Below are 14,385 nucleotides of genomic sequence, written 5' to 3' on the forward strand. Positions count from 1 at the left end.
TTAGCGCGCGCAAGCCGGTCCGCAAGCGCAAAAAGCAAATAGCGTGTGTACGAAGATAGGGCCCATGGAGCAATGTGTTTTTAGAGCACCTCCAGTTTCAGAAAGGAAGCCATTTCAAATGACAAATGCGGTGCTTTAACTTTTCAAATTATTTAAAATGACCGACCTATACCCCTATACAGCTGCTGGTCGCAGCTAAAAAAATATATATCAGTCATTGTCAAGATTTGTATTTCTTTCAAGCTAAAATGAAAGAATAAATGAATGTCCCTCACAATTTAGTGGGATGTTTTAATTTATTCACCTTATGTAGCCCCGCCCACTTGGCCTGTTTGTGATACGACTTCCTGTTCAAAACGCCGTCTGTTTTACCTGCTCAAAGCAGAGATCGTCTCTCTGCTGAAAGCTATAGTGACTCACTGGAAGCAGGCTGTTTTACCTGCTCAAACCAGAGATCGTCTCTCTGCTGAAAGCTATAGTGACTCACTGGAAGCAGGCTGTTTTACCTGCTCAAACCAGAGATCGTCCTCTGCTGAAAGCTATAGTGACTCACTGGAAGCAGGCTGTTTTACCTGCTCAAACCAGAGATCGTCCTCTGCTGAAAGCTATAGTGACTCACTGGAAGCAGGCTGTTTTACCTGCTCAAACCAGAGATCGTCTCTCTGCTGAAAGCTATAGTGACTCACTGGAAGCAGTCTGTTTTACCTGCTCAAACCAGAGATCGTCTCTCTGCTGAAAGCTATAGTGACTCACTGGAAGCAGGCTGTTTTACCTGCTCAAACCAGAGATCGTCTCTCTGCTGAAAGCTATAGTGACTCACTGGAAGCAGGCTGTTTTACCTGCTCAAACCAGAGATCGTCCTCTGCTGAAAGCTATAGTGACTCACTGGAAGCAGGCTGTTTTACCTGCTCAAACCAGAGATCGTCTCTCTGCTGAAAGCTATAGTGACTCACTGGAAGCAGGCTGTTTTACCTGCTCAAACCAGAGATCGTCTCTCTGCTGAAAGCTATAGTGACTCACTGGAAGCAGGCTGTTTTACCTGCTCAAACCAGAGATCGTCCTCTGCTGAAAGCTATAGTGACTCACTGGAAGCAGGCTGTTTTACCTGCTCAAACCAGAGATCGTCTCTCTGCTGAAAGCTATAGTGACTCACTGGAAGCAGGCTGTTTTACCTGCTCAAACCAGAGATCGTCTATCTGCTGAAAGCTATAGTGACTCACTGGAAGCAGGCTGTTTTACCTGCTCAAACCAGAGATCGTCCTCTGCTGAAAGCTATAGTGACTCACTGGAAGCAGGCTGTTTTACCTGCTCAAACCAGAGATCGTCCTCTGCTGAAAGCTATAGTGACTCACTGGAAGCAGGCTGTTTTACCTGCTCAAACCAGAGATCGTCTCTCTGCTGAAAGCTATAGTGACTCACTGGAAGCAGGCTGTTTTACCTGCTCAAACCAGAGATCGTCTCTCTGCTGAAAGCTATAGTGACTCACTGGAAGCAGGCTGTTTTACCTGCTCAAACCAGAGATCGTCCTCTGCTGAAAGCTATAGTGACTCACTGGAAGCAGGCTGTTTTACCTGCTCAAACCAGAGATCGTCCTCTGCTGAAAGCTATAGTGACTCACTGGAAGCAGGCTGTTTAACCTGCTCAAACCAGAGATCATCCTCTGCTGAAAGCTATAGTGACTCACTGGAAGCAGGCTGTTTTACCTGCTCAAACCAGAGATCGTCCTCTGCTGAAAGCTATAGTGACTCACTGGAAGCAGGCTGTTTTACCTGCTCAAACCAGAGATCGTCCTCTGCTGAAAGCTATAGTGACTCACTGGAAGCAGGCTGTTTTACCTGCTCAAACCAGAGATCGTCTCTCTGCTGAAAGCTATAGTGACTCACTGGAAGCAGGCTGTTTTACCTGCTCAAACCAGAGATCGTCTCTCTGCTGAAAGCTATAGTGACTCACTGGAAGCAGGCTGTTTTACCTGCTCAAACCAGAGATCGTCTCTCTGCTGAAAGCTATAGTGACTCACTGGAAGCAGTCTGTTTTACCTGCTCAAACCAGAGATCGTCCTCTGCTGAAAGCTATAGTGACTCACTGGAAGCAGGCTGTTTTACCTGCTCAAACCAGAGATCGTCTCTCTGCTGAAAGCTATAGTGACTCACTGGAAGCAGGCTGTTTTACCTGCTCAAACCAGAGATCGTCCTCTGCTGAAAGCTATAGTGACTCACTGGAAGCAGGCTGTTTTACCTGCTCAAACCAGAGATCGTCTCTCTGCTGAAAGCTATAGTGACTCACTGGAAGCAGGCTGTTTTACCTGCTCAAACCAGAGATCGTCCTCTGCTGAAAGCTATAGTGACTCACTGGAAGCAGGCTGTTTTACCTGCTCAAACCAGAGATCGTCCTCTGCTGAAAGCTATAGTGACTCACTGGAAGCAGGCTGTTTTACCTGCTCAAACCAGAGATCGTCCTCTGCTGAAAGCTATAGTGACTCACTGGAAGCAGGCTGTTTTACCTGCTCAAACCAGAGATCGTCTCTCTGCTGAAAGCTATAGTGACTCACTGGAAGCAGGCTGTTTTACCTGCTCAAACCAGAGATCGTCTCTGCTGAAAGCTATAGTGACTCACTGGAAGCAGGCTGTTTTACCTGCTCAAACCAGAGATCGTCTCTCTGCTGAAAGCTATAGTGACTCACTGGAAGCAGGCTGTTTTACCTGCTCAAACCAGAGATCGTCCTCTGCTGAAAGCTATAGTGACTCACTGGAAGCAGGCTGTTTTACCTGCTCAAACCAGAGATCGTCCTCTGCTGAAAGCTATAGTGACTCACTGGAAGCAGTCTGTTTTACCTGCTCAAACCAGAGATCGTCCTCTGCTGAAAGCTATAGTGACTCACTGGAAGCAGGCTGTTTTACCTGCTCAAACCAGAGATCGTCTCTCTGCTGAAAGCTATAGTGACTCACTGGAAGCAGGCTGTTTTACCTGCTCAAACCAGAGATCGTCCTCTGCTGAAAGCTATAGTGACTCACTGGAAGCAGGCTGTTTTACCTGCTCAAACCAGAGATCGTCTCTCTGCTGAAAGCTATAGTGACTCACTGGAAGCAGGCTGTTTTACCTGCTCAAACCAGAGATCGTCCTCTGCTGAAAGCTATAGTGACTCACTGGAAGCAGGCTGTTTTACCTGCTCAAACCAGAGATCGTCCTCTGCTGAAAGCTATAGTGACTCACTGGAAGCAGGCTGTTTTACCTGCTCAAACCAGAGATCGTCCTCTGCTGAAAGCTATAGTGACTCACTGGAAGCAGTCTGTTTTACCTGCTCAAACCAGAGATCGTCTCTCTGCTGAAAGCTATAGTGACTCACTGGAAGCAGGCTGTTTTACCTGCTCAAACCAGAGATCGTCTCTCTGCTGAAAGCTATAGTGACTCACTGGAAGCAGGCTGTTTTACCTGCTCAAACCAGAGATCGTCCTCTGCTGAAAGCTATAGTGACTCACTGGAAGCAGGCTGTTTTACCTGCTCAAACCAGAGATCGTCTCTCTGCTGAAAGCTATAGTGACTCACTGGAAGCAGGCTGTTTTACCTGCTCAAACCAGAGATCGTCCTCTGCTGAAAGCTATAGTGACTCACTGGAAGCAGGCTGTTTTACCTGCTCAAACCAGAGATCGTCTCTCTGCTGAAAGCTATAGTGACTCACTGGAAGCAGGCTGTTTTACCTGCTCAAACCAGAGATCGTCCTCTGCTGAAAGCTATAGTGACTCACTGGAAGCAGGCTGTTTTACCTGCTCAAACCAGAGATCGTCCTCTGCTGAAAGCTATAGTGACTCACTGGAAGCAGGCTGTTTTACCTGCTCAAACCAGAGATCGTCTCTCTGCTGAAAGCTATAGTGACTCACTGGAAGCAGGCTGTTTTACCTGCTCAAACCAGAGATCGTCTCTCTGCTGAAAGCTATAGTGACTCACTGGAAGCAGGCTGTTTTACCTGCTCAAACCAGAGATCGTCTCTCTGCTGAAAGCTATAGTGACTCACTGGAAGCAGGCTGTTTTACCTGCTCAAACCAGAGATCGTCCTCTGCTGAAAGCTATAGTGACTCACTGGAAGCAGGCTGTTTTACCTGCTCAAACCAGAGATCGTCTCTCTGCTGAAAGCTATAGTGACTCACTGGAAGCAGGCTGTTTTACCTGCTCAAACCAGAGATCGTCTCTCTGCTGAAAGCTATAGTGACTCACTGGAAGCAGGCTGCGGGGATAAGCTCTGCCACAGGAAGTGTAGCTCCAATTGTGTTTACACTTCCTGTTAGTCTCTCAAGCCAGACTGTCTGAAGCAACACATTTTCTATGCAGGAAAAACTTTTATGGTGGAATATGATCTAATGTGTCATAATGGCCCTAAGCAGATTCAGTGTGACTGATCCACCACTTTGCGTCTCTGCTGGCATTATAATTCTCTTCTCCTCTCTACTCCCCTTCTCTCTCTCTCTCTCTCTCTCTCTCATCCCTTCCTCTCCACTCCACTTCTCGTTCCTCCTCTCCTCCTCGTGTTCCTGGCAGTCCAGATAATCCTGTCTGTCTGTCTGATGTGTGGGTTAGACATGGTCTCAGCTTCTCATCTAACTCCAGTCTCTGCTAATACAGGTCTGGCCTCTCATTTATGAATATGTGCCTAGAATCCTTATTAGAACTATTACTAACTTGTGCAGTGACTGTCCTGCGCCATCCAAAATGTGTTTCACAATTTAGTGTAATCTTGCAAAAGTATTCCACACATAAGTGCTGATGTAAAAAACTAAAATAATTACACAACGGTTATGAAGTAAACAAGACAAATTAGCCCGATAATTTAAGTCAATTCTGACCCTTACTTAAAGGAGGACTTACCTCCAAAACACTTTTTTTCAGCTTTTAACCAATATATATGACTTTGGGGGTGATGTGTGAAGAATTCTGGTCAGAATTTCCACATTTGACACCAAACTGTTGCCATTTTACCATTTGTATCATTTTTCAGCAGCATATCTGGCATAAGCGCCCTCTTAGGGTCCAACACTGCTTTTTTTTTTTTTCTCAAATGAATGGGAGATTTGGTACAACCTGACGTCAGGTTGTCCCCAAAGACTATGGGATTTCAAGATAATTACTCCCCTACCCCCTCTGTACCCTTTCGGCTCCTCAGAACTCCAAGCCTATTCTTATTGAAGTTTGCTCTTAAAATACTGAACCAAACGTTGTCAAAGTTGGCACATGTCTTAATTATAGTTAGTTTCCAGCTGAATGTGTCACTACTTTATTAATATCTTACCTGAATAAGCTCGAATGATGATGTATATATTATCAGTCCGAGTTGGAAGCAGCTGTCTCCAGCCCAGCCAGGCGGGAGAGAGTCCTACTGTAAACCTCATGCACTAGCTCCAAGCTCCGCGGGCGCGCGCAGCAGAGCAGAGCTCTCTGTGCTCTGAGAGTAGAGAGAGCAGTCTGATATTTCCGCAAACAAATATGGTCGCAGTTTAGCGCACATGTAAAATATAACGCTATACTACGACGTGACAACGTGACAAAGCTTCTCTAAACACATCGGCTACTATCATTTCCCTGCATCCCTCCTACTGAGATTATATCGGTAATGATTTTGGACAGACTGAATGCGCGGAGGAGAAGGAGAGATCTGCAGCTCTGCCCTGAGTAGCCCTGAGAGACACTCGCCTCGCTCCGACTACTGTGCCCGTCTGTGAAAAGCGTCCTGTCCAGTCGCACCTTCGCAAACAGATGCGGGATTCCCTCAATCCTGTACCCAATCTCAGACTGTATTCTCTAAATCGCACACCAGCTATTTCTGTCTGTTTGTTTGTTGCTCCGTGAGGTTACAAGCGCCCCATGCATGCAACAGGCTGTTTCGCCAGCCGGGGTCTGGCAGGAGGGAGGAGGCGCAGGCAGCCTGCACTGCGCTGAGAGGAAAAAACTTTTGCACAACTTTTAACAACAATCACGAAAAGCCCCCAAACTAAAATGAAAAAGGGACTATATGGCAACTTGGACGAGGGAATGACGTAGAGAAATCTCGCATTGTGTTACCCCAGAACGGGGGGTTTGTCGTATTGTGCGGTGTGCTGCTGTAACGAGCCCATGCCACTTTGCTCTCGTAACGTAGTTCAACACACTGCCATAGAGTTACATGCAGAAAAATAATTAAATTTCTAGTTCGCCACTGAATTACCAAATTGATATAACTTTCAACCATTTTGAGCAAAGCTCTTTCCATACAGGCCACCAGCGTTGGCTAATTGTTGATATTTATACAGATATGGCCCCTCTCAAATAAATTATTTTTGAGGCAATAGGCAAACTGTAATGGCGTCGATTTCCGAAAAAAAATCTGGACTTCAACACAGCCAAAGAGTCCAGTATAGACAAGAGCATATGTCATTTCTTGGTTTTTTCCATAGGTATTTTCAAATCACTGTTCTAATACATATCTAGGGGGTAAGTCTTCCTTTAAGCACATTTTATCAATCACAGTCCAACTGGGACATTCCACATGTGGATCCGCCCCTATCCAACCATAAATGGTTAACGACAATTACCACATGACGCATATAAATGAGCCTGATTATCAATTGAACAGGCAATTTGCATGCAGGTGTGTGCGTATAGGTTAGTCATTCTTTAGTAGGAATCCTTAGTAACAGTTTCATAAGGCCTCTGCTGTTAGGGTTGAGGCAAGAGCAGTGGTTGTCACCCCTTTGGATTAGCCTATTACTTACAAATGTTACAGAAGTCCCTCTTTGGTCATACAAGTTGGACACAAAGACATTTCTGAATTTACATTTTACTTCCATAAAGTGGATAAACATTTTGCATATAAGCTTGATACATTTAATGTAATTAAATTGTCCTAAATGTAACGATATATTTGATATTTATATATTTTAGTATTTGAGCAAAATCTGAACACCTACTGTTCAGAATGGACTGAGACTAGATGTGAGTTTGAGACCTGGGCAAAACTCAATATGAAAATAGATTGTAGATTGAAAGAGTTTGAATGGATGAGTCTGAAAGAGTTTGAATGCTTGAGGCTTTGGGTTGGTGATCCGGTCCAGAACACAAAGTATTTGACTATACTTGGGAATGAGAACCATGTTGACTCAGTCCTCTTTGCTTCTTTCTTTAATATGTATTTTATGTAAAGCACTTTGAATTGCCTCTTTGTATGAAATGTGCTCTACAAATAAAGTTGCCTTGGAGTTCTCTCTCCTGATTGGATAAAGTGGGATAGCAGAAAAGTTGACACTTGTGATTGTTGTCAGAATATTGAGCAATTTAACACTTATTACTTCACTTATTTGAACAAACAAATATCACTTACAGCAGCTTTAACCTGCCAGATATTTTAGCAGCCACAAAAGTGGATCTATCACTTGACAGATAAGCAAGTAAATCAAGTGTTCTTCTTGCCAAATTGACTTTTATATATTTGGTTTTCATGCTGATGTCCCGACTTTGATGTCCAGACTTTGATCCACAACCATATCTAGTGATGATCTTATCATATAAAGTCAAATGGTGCTTTCCTGTGGTCTCCCCCACATCCCCTCCAATATGACGCATTATCAGCAGTCCTACCGTTTGATATGGTTGCCAGATCTCTGCTTTTACTTTTTTTGTATTATAGATGTAGAGAAATGTTAGTTTCTTGAAGACACACATGCCCTTCTTCCTTATCTAGTTATACACCAACACAAGTATTTTCCCTCTGCATAACAATAACAAGGCAGACATTCCCCTGGATGGCTGCAAGTATACAGAGATTTATTAACACTGAGATAAAGAGAGGACGAGAGACAAGAAGAGGAGACAGGAGAGAGAGAGGAGAGAAAGGCAGTGCAAGGGAGGGGAGATGCAGTGAACACAGTGGAGACATTTGTGTCAGTCCTGCAATATAGTCACCACACAAAGGCACTATATTGCTATATTGTTTTGTTTTGTCACCCATTCAATCAATTTCCTATATATTGTTCCAAAAACATTGGCAGCACGGTTGGGGGGAAAAAGCTCTGATACAATCTTGTTATAGACAGAGCTATCTCCAAATGCCTTCAAGCAATTATAGTCCATCTCCAATGTCTCTACTGCACAGAACTGTGCCACATAAATCGTTTTCTCCCCGTCTCCATTTTCCTCCTTATGTTCAAGTTGTGACTGTTGATGAAAGTATCCGAGCTTGTGTGGAGCTTGTGTGGAGCTTGTGTGGAGCTTGTGTGGAGCTTGTGTGGAGCTTGTGTGGAGCTTGTGTGGAGCTTGTGTGGAGGGGGGAAGAAGGCGCAATGGGATTTCAAGTCAAAACGTATCTATTGAAATCTATTTTTACTTCCTAAAAGCTCTTTTGTTCTCTCTAGCTTGTCTACTTTAAAACACGTCACATTCTGACAGAGCCACACGATGCACATTTGTCCGGCTCTGATCAGCTGACACTCGCTCTGGAAAAGGGAAAGCTAAAAAACTGTACAAAGAGATGGTGTTGTTTGTTTCTCTCTGTCGACAGACAAGAAGGCCTCTGTAGCAAAGTTTTATTTTAAAGGTACAAGCCGTGCTTAAAGGGATAGCCCTGTGCACTTTGTTTCAGTATAGCAGTCCATGCTTTGCCGGGTTAGCACTCTCCCTTCACCCCCTCTTTCCCAGCCATCCTTTTACTTTGGTTTCTCCTGAATGTCTTGTGGCACACTCTCTTTCACCCTTCCCTCCTTCCCTTTAGGGATGCACCATGATGTCGGCACGCCAACGCGCTTTAAAATGAAATATCGGCCTCAGCCCAAAACCAACATGTCTGCCTTTAATCATGTCCAAAATGATCGATGCTCGACTAAATCCTTTGGAAGAAAATGCTACATGACTAAATAAAAATATGGCAGGTTTTATATAACCTAAGTTGAAGTAGTTTTCTTATTTTGCCCAGTGAATGTGTACATTTTGAAAAGCATTGTATTTATTTCTGCATCTGCCAGTGGGCCATCATGATGAGAGCAGGCATAATAATGTGCTATTTCACCTACAGGAGAGACTTGATGTTCTCTGATATTAGGTGGGGAAAATACGTGCATACGTATATCGGCATCTGAAATCGGCCAAAAGAGTTTGAGAATATCGTTTAAAAAACCCAACATGGTGCATCTCTCATCCCCTTATACAACATGCTCCCCCACAGAGTTCCTCCCCGAGCCGAGTCCTCTCCCAGGTATCTGTCCTTGTCTTTCTGTTGCCTCTATACACACACAATGCCTCGGCTGTAAGTGGAAGAGAGCGCACACACCTTCACAGTGCATTGGTTCATGGCTGTAGGGGGCAGTAGTGGGCAGACCTGGGCAAACAATAATGCAATTAAATTTGCTTTACAAGATTCAAGGTTCATTCTACAGAGGAAAGATGAATCAAGCATGTTGGTCAAGGTGAGTATTTAGTAGGGCTGTACTGAATAGTTTGAACATTCCAATATTCATTCATAATGCTGACATTCGAATAAAAACAAAATCAGCTTTCAAATTTTGCACTTTGCCATATCCTTCTGTTAAGGTGTGGCTTGTGTGATTATGGTTTATGCTGAATTGCTCCCATAGCCAGCACATTGTGAATGGTGAGGATTGAATGAACAAACAAACTGGAAAGTACTAGAGCTTAATGTACATGAATGGTTGATTGAGAAAACGAGAGATCATCCTAGTACACGATTTGTACTGTGCAATTCTCACTGCAGTTTATTCATTAAAGAAAGTTGATTTCACAGAAAGACTTTATTCTGATGAATCACTTTATTTCAAATTTATTTGTATTTTTTCCATGATGACGTCATGGCAGACATTCGAATATTCATGGGAACCTCAATTTGAGTTGAAAAAATGTCTATTTGGTACAGCCCTAGTATTGAGTTAGTGTTTGGCTCAGGTCCGGTGCTGGGTGCAGTGGGAGGTGGTGAGGAGGTAACCGAGAAGCGATGGGGCTGAGAGAGGGAATGAGGAGGAGGAGGAGGACTTGATCACAGTACCAGTCTGTCTCTCAGTTAGTCCCATTGCTATGGCACCATGATAGGCATGTCTGAGAACACTGACATAATGGAGTCTGTCTCCCCTGCCCTCGTCTGCAATTGGTTGTGGAGCTTGGGATGATGCTCCGCCCCTATCAGTAACCCCGGCCCCAAGTGTCCATACCCCGGGCCCGCCCTGAGTCTGCCGTTCTGCTGCTCTTTAATGGGCTCCAGAAACACCACGTGCTTGTTGCTACTGACCTTGCGGCCGGGCCCCTCGGTGGTAGCGGGCGGGGTCGGGGAGAGGATGGAGGACTGGGCGCTCCCCGGCCCCGCCTCGTTCCCCGCGCTCGGGGTGGTTGTGGCCGGGGTGGGGGCCTTACAGCAGGGAGGGCAGCGGCAGGGCGTTAGGTAGAGGTACATAAGAACCAGCACCAGGCTCACCACGCAGCCCAGGAGGGTGGTGAATGCGGTGTTGAAGGGCTCGTGAGCCTCTCCGGCGTGGTGCAGTGCCACGGTCACGTTGACCTCCCACGTCTCGTTGCGCTGCCGCCGCCGGTCCACAGCCATGCACCAGTAGATGCCGGAGTCCTCCACGCGCGCAGCCACGATCTCCAGACTGCCGTTGGCGTACATCTTCAGGGAGCCGTTGTTCCCTGGAGGCGCCACGTACTCCTGGTTAGGTGACACCCAGATGAATGTCACGTGCTGCCCTGTCAGAGTGGTCACACAGTGCAGCAGCTTGGCCTCGCCTGGGTTCACTAGAACACTGCTCTCCTGCGCACCCTGCAAGTGCAGCTGAGTCATCACAGTCAAGCTGCAGTTTTCAAAGTAGCGGCCATGCTGGAAGAAGCGCACCGTACCTTTCTGTATCCCGTAGATAAGACATGTGTGCTCTTGCCTGTAGTCCCTCACCGAGGCGTAGCCTCTCTGTTCCCAATGGCGGAACAGCACATACATGGAGCACTCGCACAGCAGGGAGTTGTTGTGGAGATAGAGTCCACTCTGGACCAACAGAGGCAACTTTGATATGTCCTCCAGGGGCAGTTTGGGCAGGCGATTGGAGGACAGGTCCAGCATGGACAGATGAGGGTGGCTGTGCTCCTGGATGGAAAAGAAGGGGAAGTCGGTGAGACGGTTGTGGCTGAGGTAGGCCTTGCGGAGGCTGCCCAGTCCGGCGAGGGCCTGGCTCTCCACATGGACAATACGGTTGTTGAACAACAACAGCTCCTTCAATCCCGACAACTCCAGGAAATAGTGCTGCTCCAATACACTAAGCTGATTGGACGACAGGTCCAGGTGTCGAAGTGATGCCCCGGAGCTATTTCGGAAGCACCCCGGTTGAATCCCAGTCAGTCGGTTGTGCGCCAACCGTAACGTCTCCAACCGAGGAAGCCTCCCAAAGCTGCCCTCCTCCAATTGCACAATCCGATTATGGCTGAGATCCAGAGTGACAGCGGAGACGGGCATGTCCCCGGGGACGTGTTCCAGAGCCAGGGCGGTGCAGCTGAGGATGTCCGAGGCACAGAGGCAGCCGGGCGGGCAGGTGCTGGCCTGGGCAGTGCTCAGCTGGGGGTGCTGGAGGCTCACCAGCAGCACCACAACAGACCACCAGAACAGTGCCGCCACACCCTTCAGACATCTGCCAGCATCCCCGCTGCTACCACCAACACACAACATATTGCAAACAGCAGGCTCTGGGCACAGGCACAGCAGCCAGTGGACCGTTTACACTTCTCTTTGTAGGGTCCAGCTTATTTCTCTGTTATTTTGTCCCTGAGAACAGCCAGCGTTCTGTTTGTTGTTAATATCTTTTACTTCATCAGTCTCTGACTCATATGAGAAATAGATTTTTCTGTAGTTCAAGCTATAAGTAAATAGACTCCAGGCAAATTAATTCACATAAAGGTCTATATTTCCTCATTTTTGTCTTGTCCTTGTCCCCTAACTGATGGTAGGTGGTCCTTTCTCTTCTGCTTCTGTTCAGGCTTCCTGCCACACACAAAGCATCCAATGTAAATGTTTAAATCCCTTTATCATTTCCAAGACAAGTGAAAGACAAACACTGTTGTCAGCGTTAAGCTACAGGGCACAAACAAAACGTCAGTGTAATGTATCCTCACTCTGGCTTATTTCTGCCTCCACCGTGGTTGTTTGTTTTCTCTAACCCGGTTCATGTTGAATGAGGCGATTGCATCCATATCAACCTGCCCAAGAGGGCAAAAAAAACGATCAGATAAAAAGACCTAAAAAGGCACAGTTTCAGAGATACAGGTCCAGGTGTACCTGGACCTGTATAAATACCTATACCTATACCTTGTACCTGTGTAAACAAACAAGTCCCTTCCGCTGCGCAATTTGTGTTTAGTAGGGCAGAAGCAAATCATCCATGCGATGCTCAACAGTTCACTCTCTCTGCCCTCGTCCCAGCCGGGCAATAAAGTAAAAAGAAGAAGAAAAGTAACAGGTACGGGGGTTAAGAGATGTAAGGGAGTGATAGATCGATACAAACATGTAATTAGTAAATGGAACACAGTCAAAGGTCAGTTGCTGTAAAACTCATCCAGGTCCAGTGTGGCGATAAGAACATCCTTCAGTCAGTTAGTCAGTTATGATAAAAGAGGAAGGGAGGTACATCGTAAGATCGGGACATTCTCCTCAATCACCCGGGTGTTTTTATTCCAGGCATGTAAAGTCAAGTGCGTAGAGCAGACACGCATGGTCTGAACTGCAGCAGATGTCCTCACGTCTTGACAGTCCATTCAACTCATAACAGGGCTTTCTTAGATCCACACGACTATAAAATAAGTCCATATCCTGTTAAAATGACTGATTGTTAGTTTCTTTATAGGTTTGATGATACTGTCCATTGTGATTGCTGGAGTGGCATTGCAAGCACACTGCCTTTTAGCTCCTCTTATTGGCCGGAGAAACAAACACTTGGAGTCATTACCCCCCCACTTGTGTTCAGATTGTCTCTGAAGAAATCCTTTAGATTTTTACCCCCCAGTGCAAACAAGGCGAGAAGGTCTCCCACCTTCTCCCTCCCGGCTCCTGTCATGAGAGAAGGCTGCTGCTTAGTTGTAGCGTCTCTTGTTTTCACGCTGAGGCGAGTCAGGTTCTGTGAATCACGGCCCCAGCTGTCGGCCCGGCCGCCCACGGACCGCCCGAGTCGCCCGTCAGATTTTCAAAGAAGTCAGCATGCTGTCCACTTCACTTCACGCAGTCACGCAGGGCACTTCCACCGGGGCTGCCCTTAAAGGCTTCACACATACTGTAAGACACACACACACACACACACACACACACACACACGCCTCTCCTGCTCCGTGGATCTCTGTGTTTTTCCTCCAGCTGCTTCTGTATCAAGCTGTTTATAGCCGCTGGTGTGTGAGTGTGCTTTTGACGAAGTCTGATGCAGAAGAGCAGGCTTTGGTTTCCTTGTGTCAAATCCTGGACATGAAACAACAAACAGCCATGTCTGCCCCTGCTTCTTCTCATATGTTCTTTAGCTTCAGATTCTCTCATCCACAAAACTCATCGGCAATACGAAGGCAAAAAAAGTTCTAGTTATTCCATTGTGTTGAGTCCAAGTGCGTTAGTCCCTGATGTATCCTGAAGTGTGCGTGCGTGTCTGTCTGTCTCTGATGTGGGGCTGTAGCTGCCTCCCGTCTGTTTACGGCGTGCTCTGAGCCCAGCCGAGCTGCGTCTGCCTGTCTGCCACTTCTGCTGCGTTCCCAGCTCCTCCCCCCTCCTCTCCTCCTCTCTCCTCTCCTCCTCTCCTCTCTCCTCCCATCTGGCTTAACCCTCCTCCCCTTCTGCCTCAGCATCCTCCCTCCATCATCTCAGCTTCTCCCCCCGTCCTCCATTCACTAAGCTGTTCCTGCTCCACTCTGTCTATCTGTGTCTTGCTGTTTCTGTATGAAACGGTCACATGCTCTCTCTCGTTGTCATGCTCTCTCTCATCTTCTCTCTCTCCCTCTCTATCGCTTTCTCTCTCTTTCCATCTCTCTTCCTCTCTCTTCTTCTCTCCCTCCCTCTATTCTTCGTCTCTCTTCCTCTATCTCTTCCCATCTCTTTCTCTCTCCCCTGCTCCCAATCCTCTTGCTCCCTCTCTCTCTCTCTCTCTCTCTCTGTCTCTCCCTCTCTCTCTCCCCCACAATTCAATTTCAATTAGCTTTATTGGCATGAAAAGTCAGTGCTTATATTGCCAAAGCAAACACATATTGACAATAATACAATAAAAAAGTACAATGAATGTACAACATATCATCGCTGCCCTTTTTTTCACATTTTCATTTTTTGTCATAAGTCAATGCCATTGGTCACCCTTTTTTTTTTGATTGATTGAGTTCTTTATTGATAATGAATACACAGTATATACAATATACATA

At 46.3% G+C, this 14,385-nt stretch overlaps 1 protein-coding gene across 1 annotated transcript; it reads right to left on the reverse strand.

Moving 5' to 3' along the window:
* Positions 1 to 10,039: 10,039 nt before the first annotated feature.
* Positions 10,040 to 11,671, reverse strand: LOC310771493 (amphoterin-induced protein 3-like; the record flags this gene model as incomplete). Its single annotated transcript, XM_083664093.1, has 1 exon — positions 10,040 to 11,671. The coding sequence occupies one exon, from the start codon at positions 11,669 to 11,671 to the stop codon at positions 10,040 to 10,042; it is 1,632 nt and encodes a 543-aa protein (XP_083520219.1).
* Between the last annotated feature and the right edge of the window lie 2,714 nt (positions 11,672 to 14,385).

The sequence above is a fragment of the Poromitra crassiceps genome (assembly GCF_964638095.1).
Source record: "Poromitra crassiceps genome assembly, contig: HAP1_SCAFFOLD_705, whole genome shotgun sequence".
NCBI lineage: Eukaryota > Metazoa > Chordata > Actinopteri > Beryciformes > Melamphaidae > Poromitra > Poromitra crassiceps.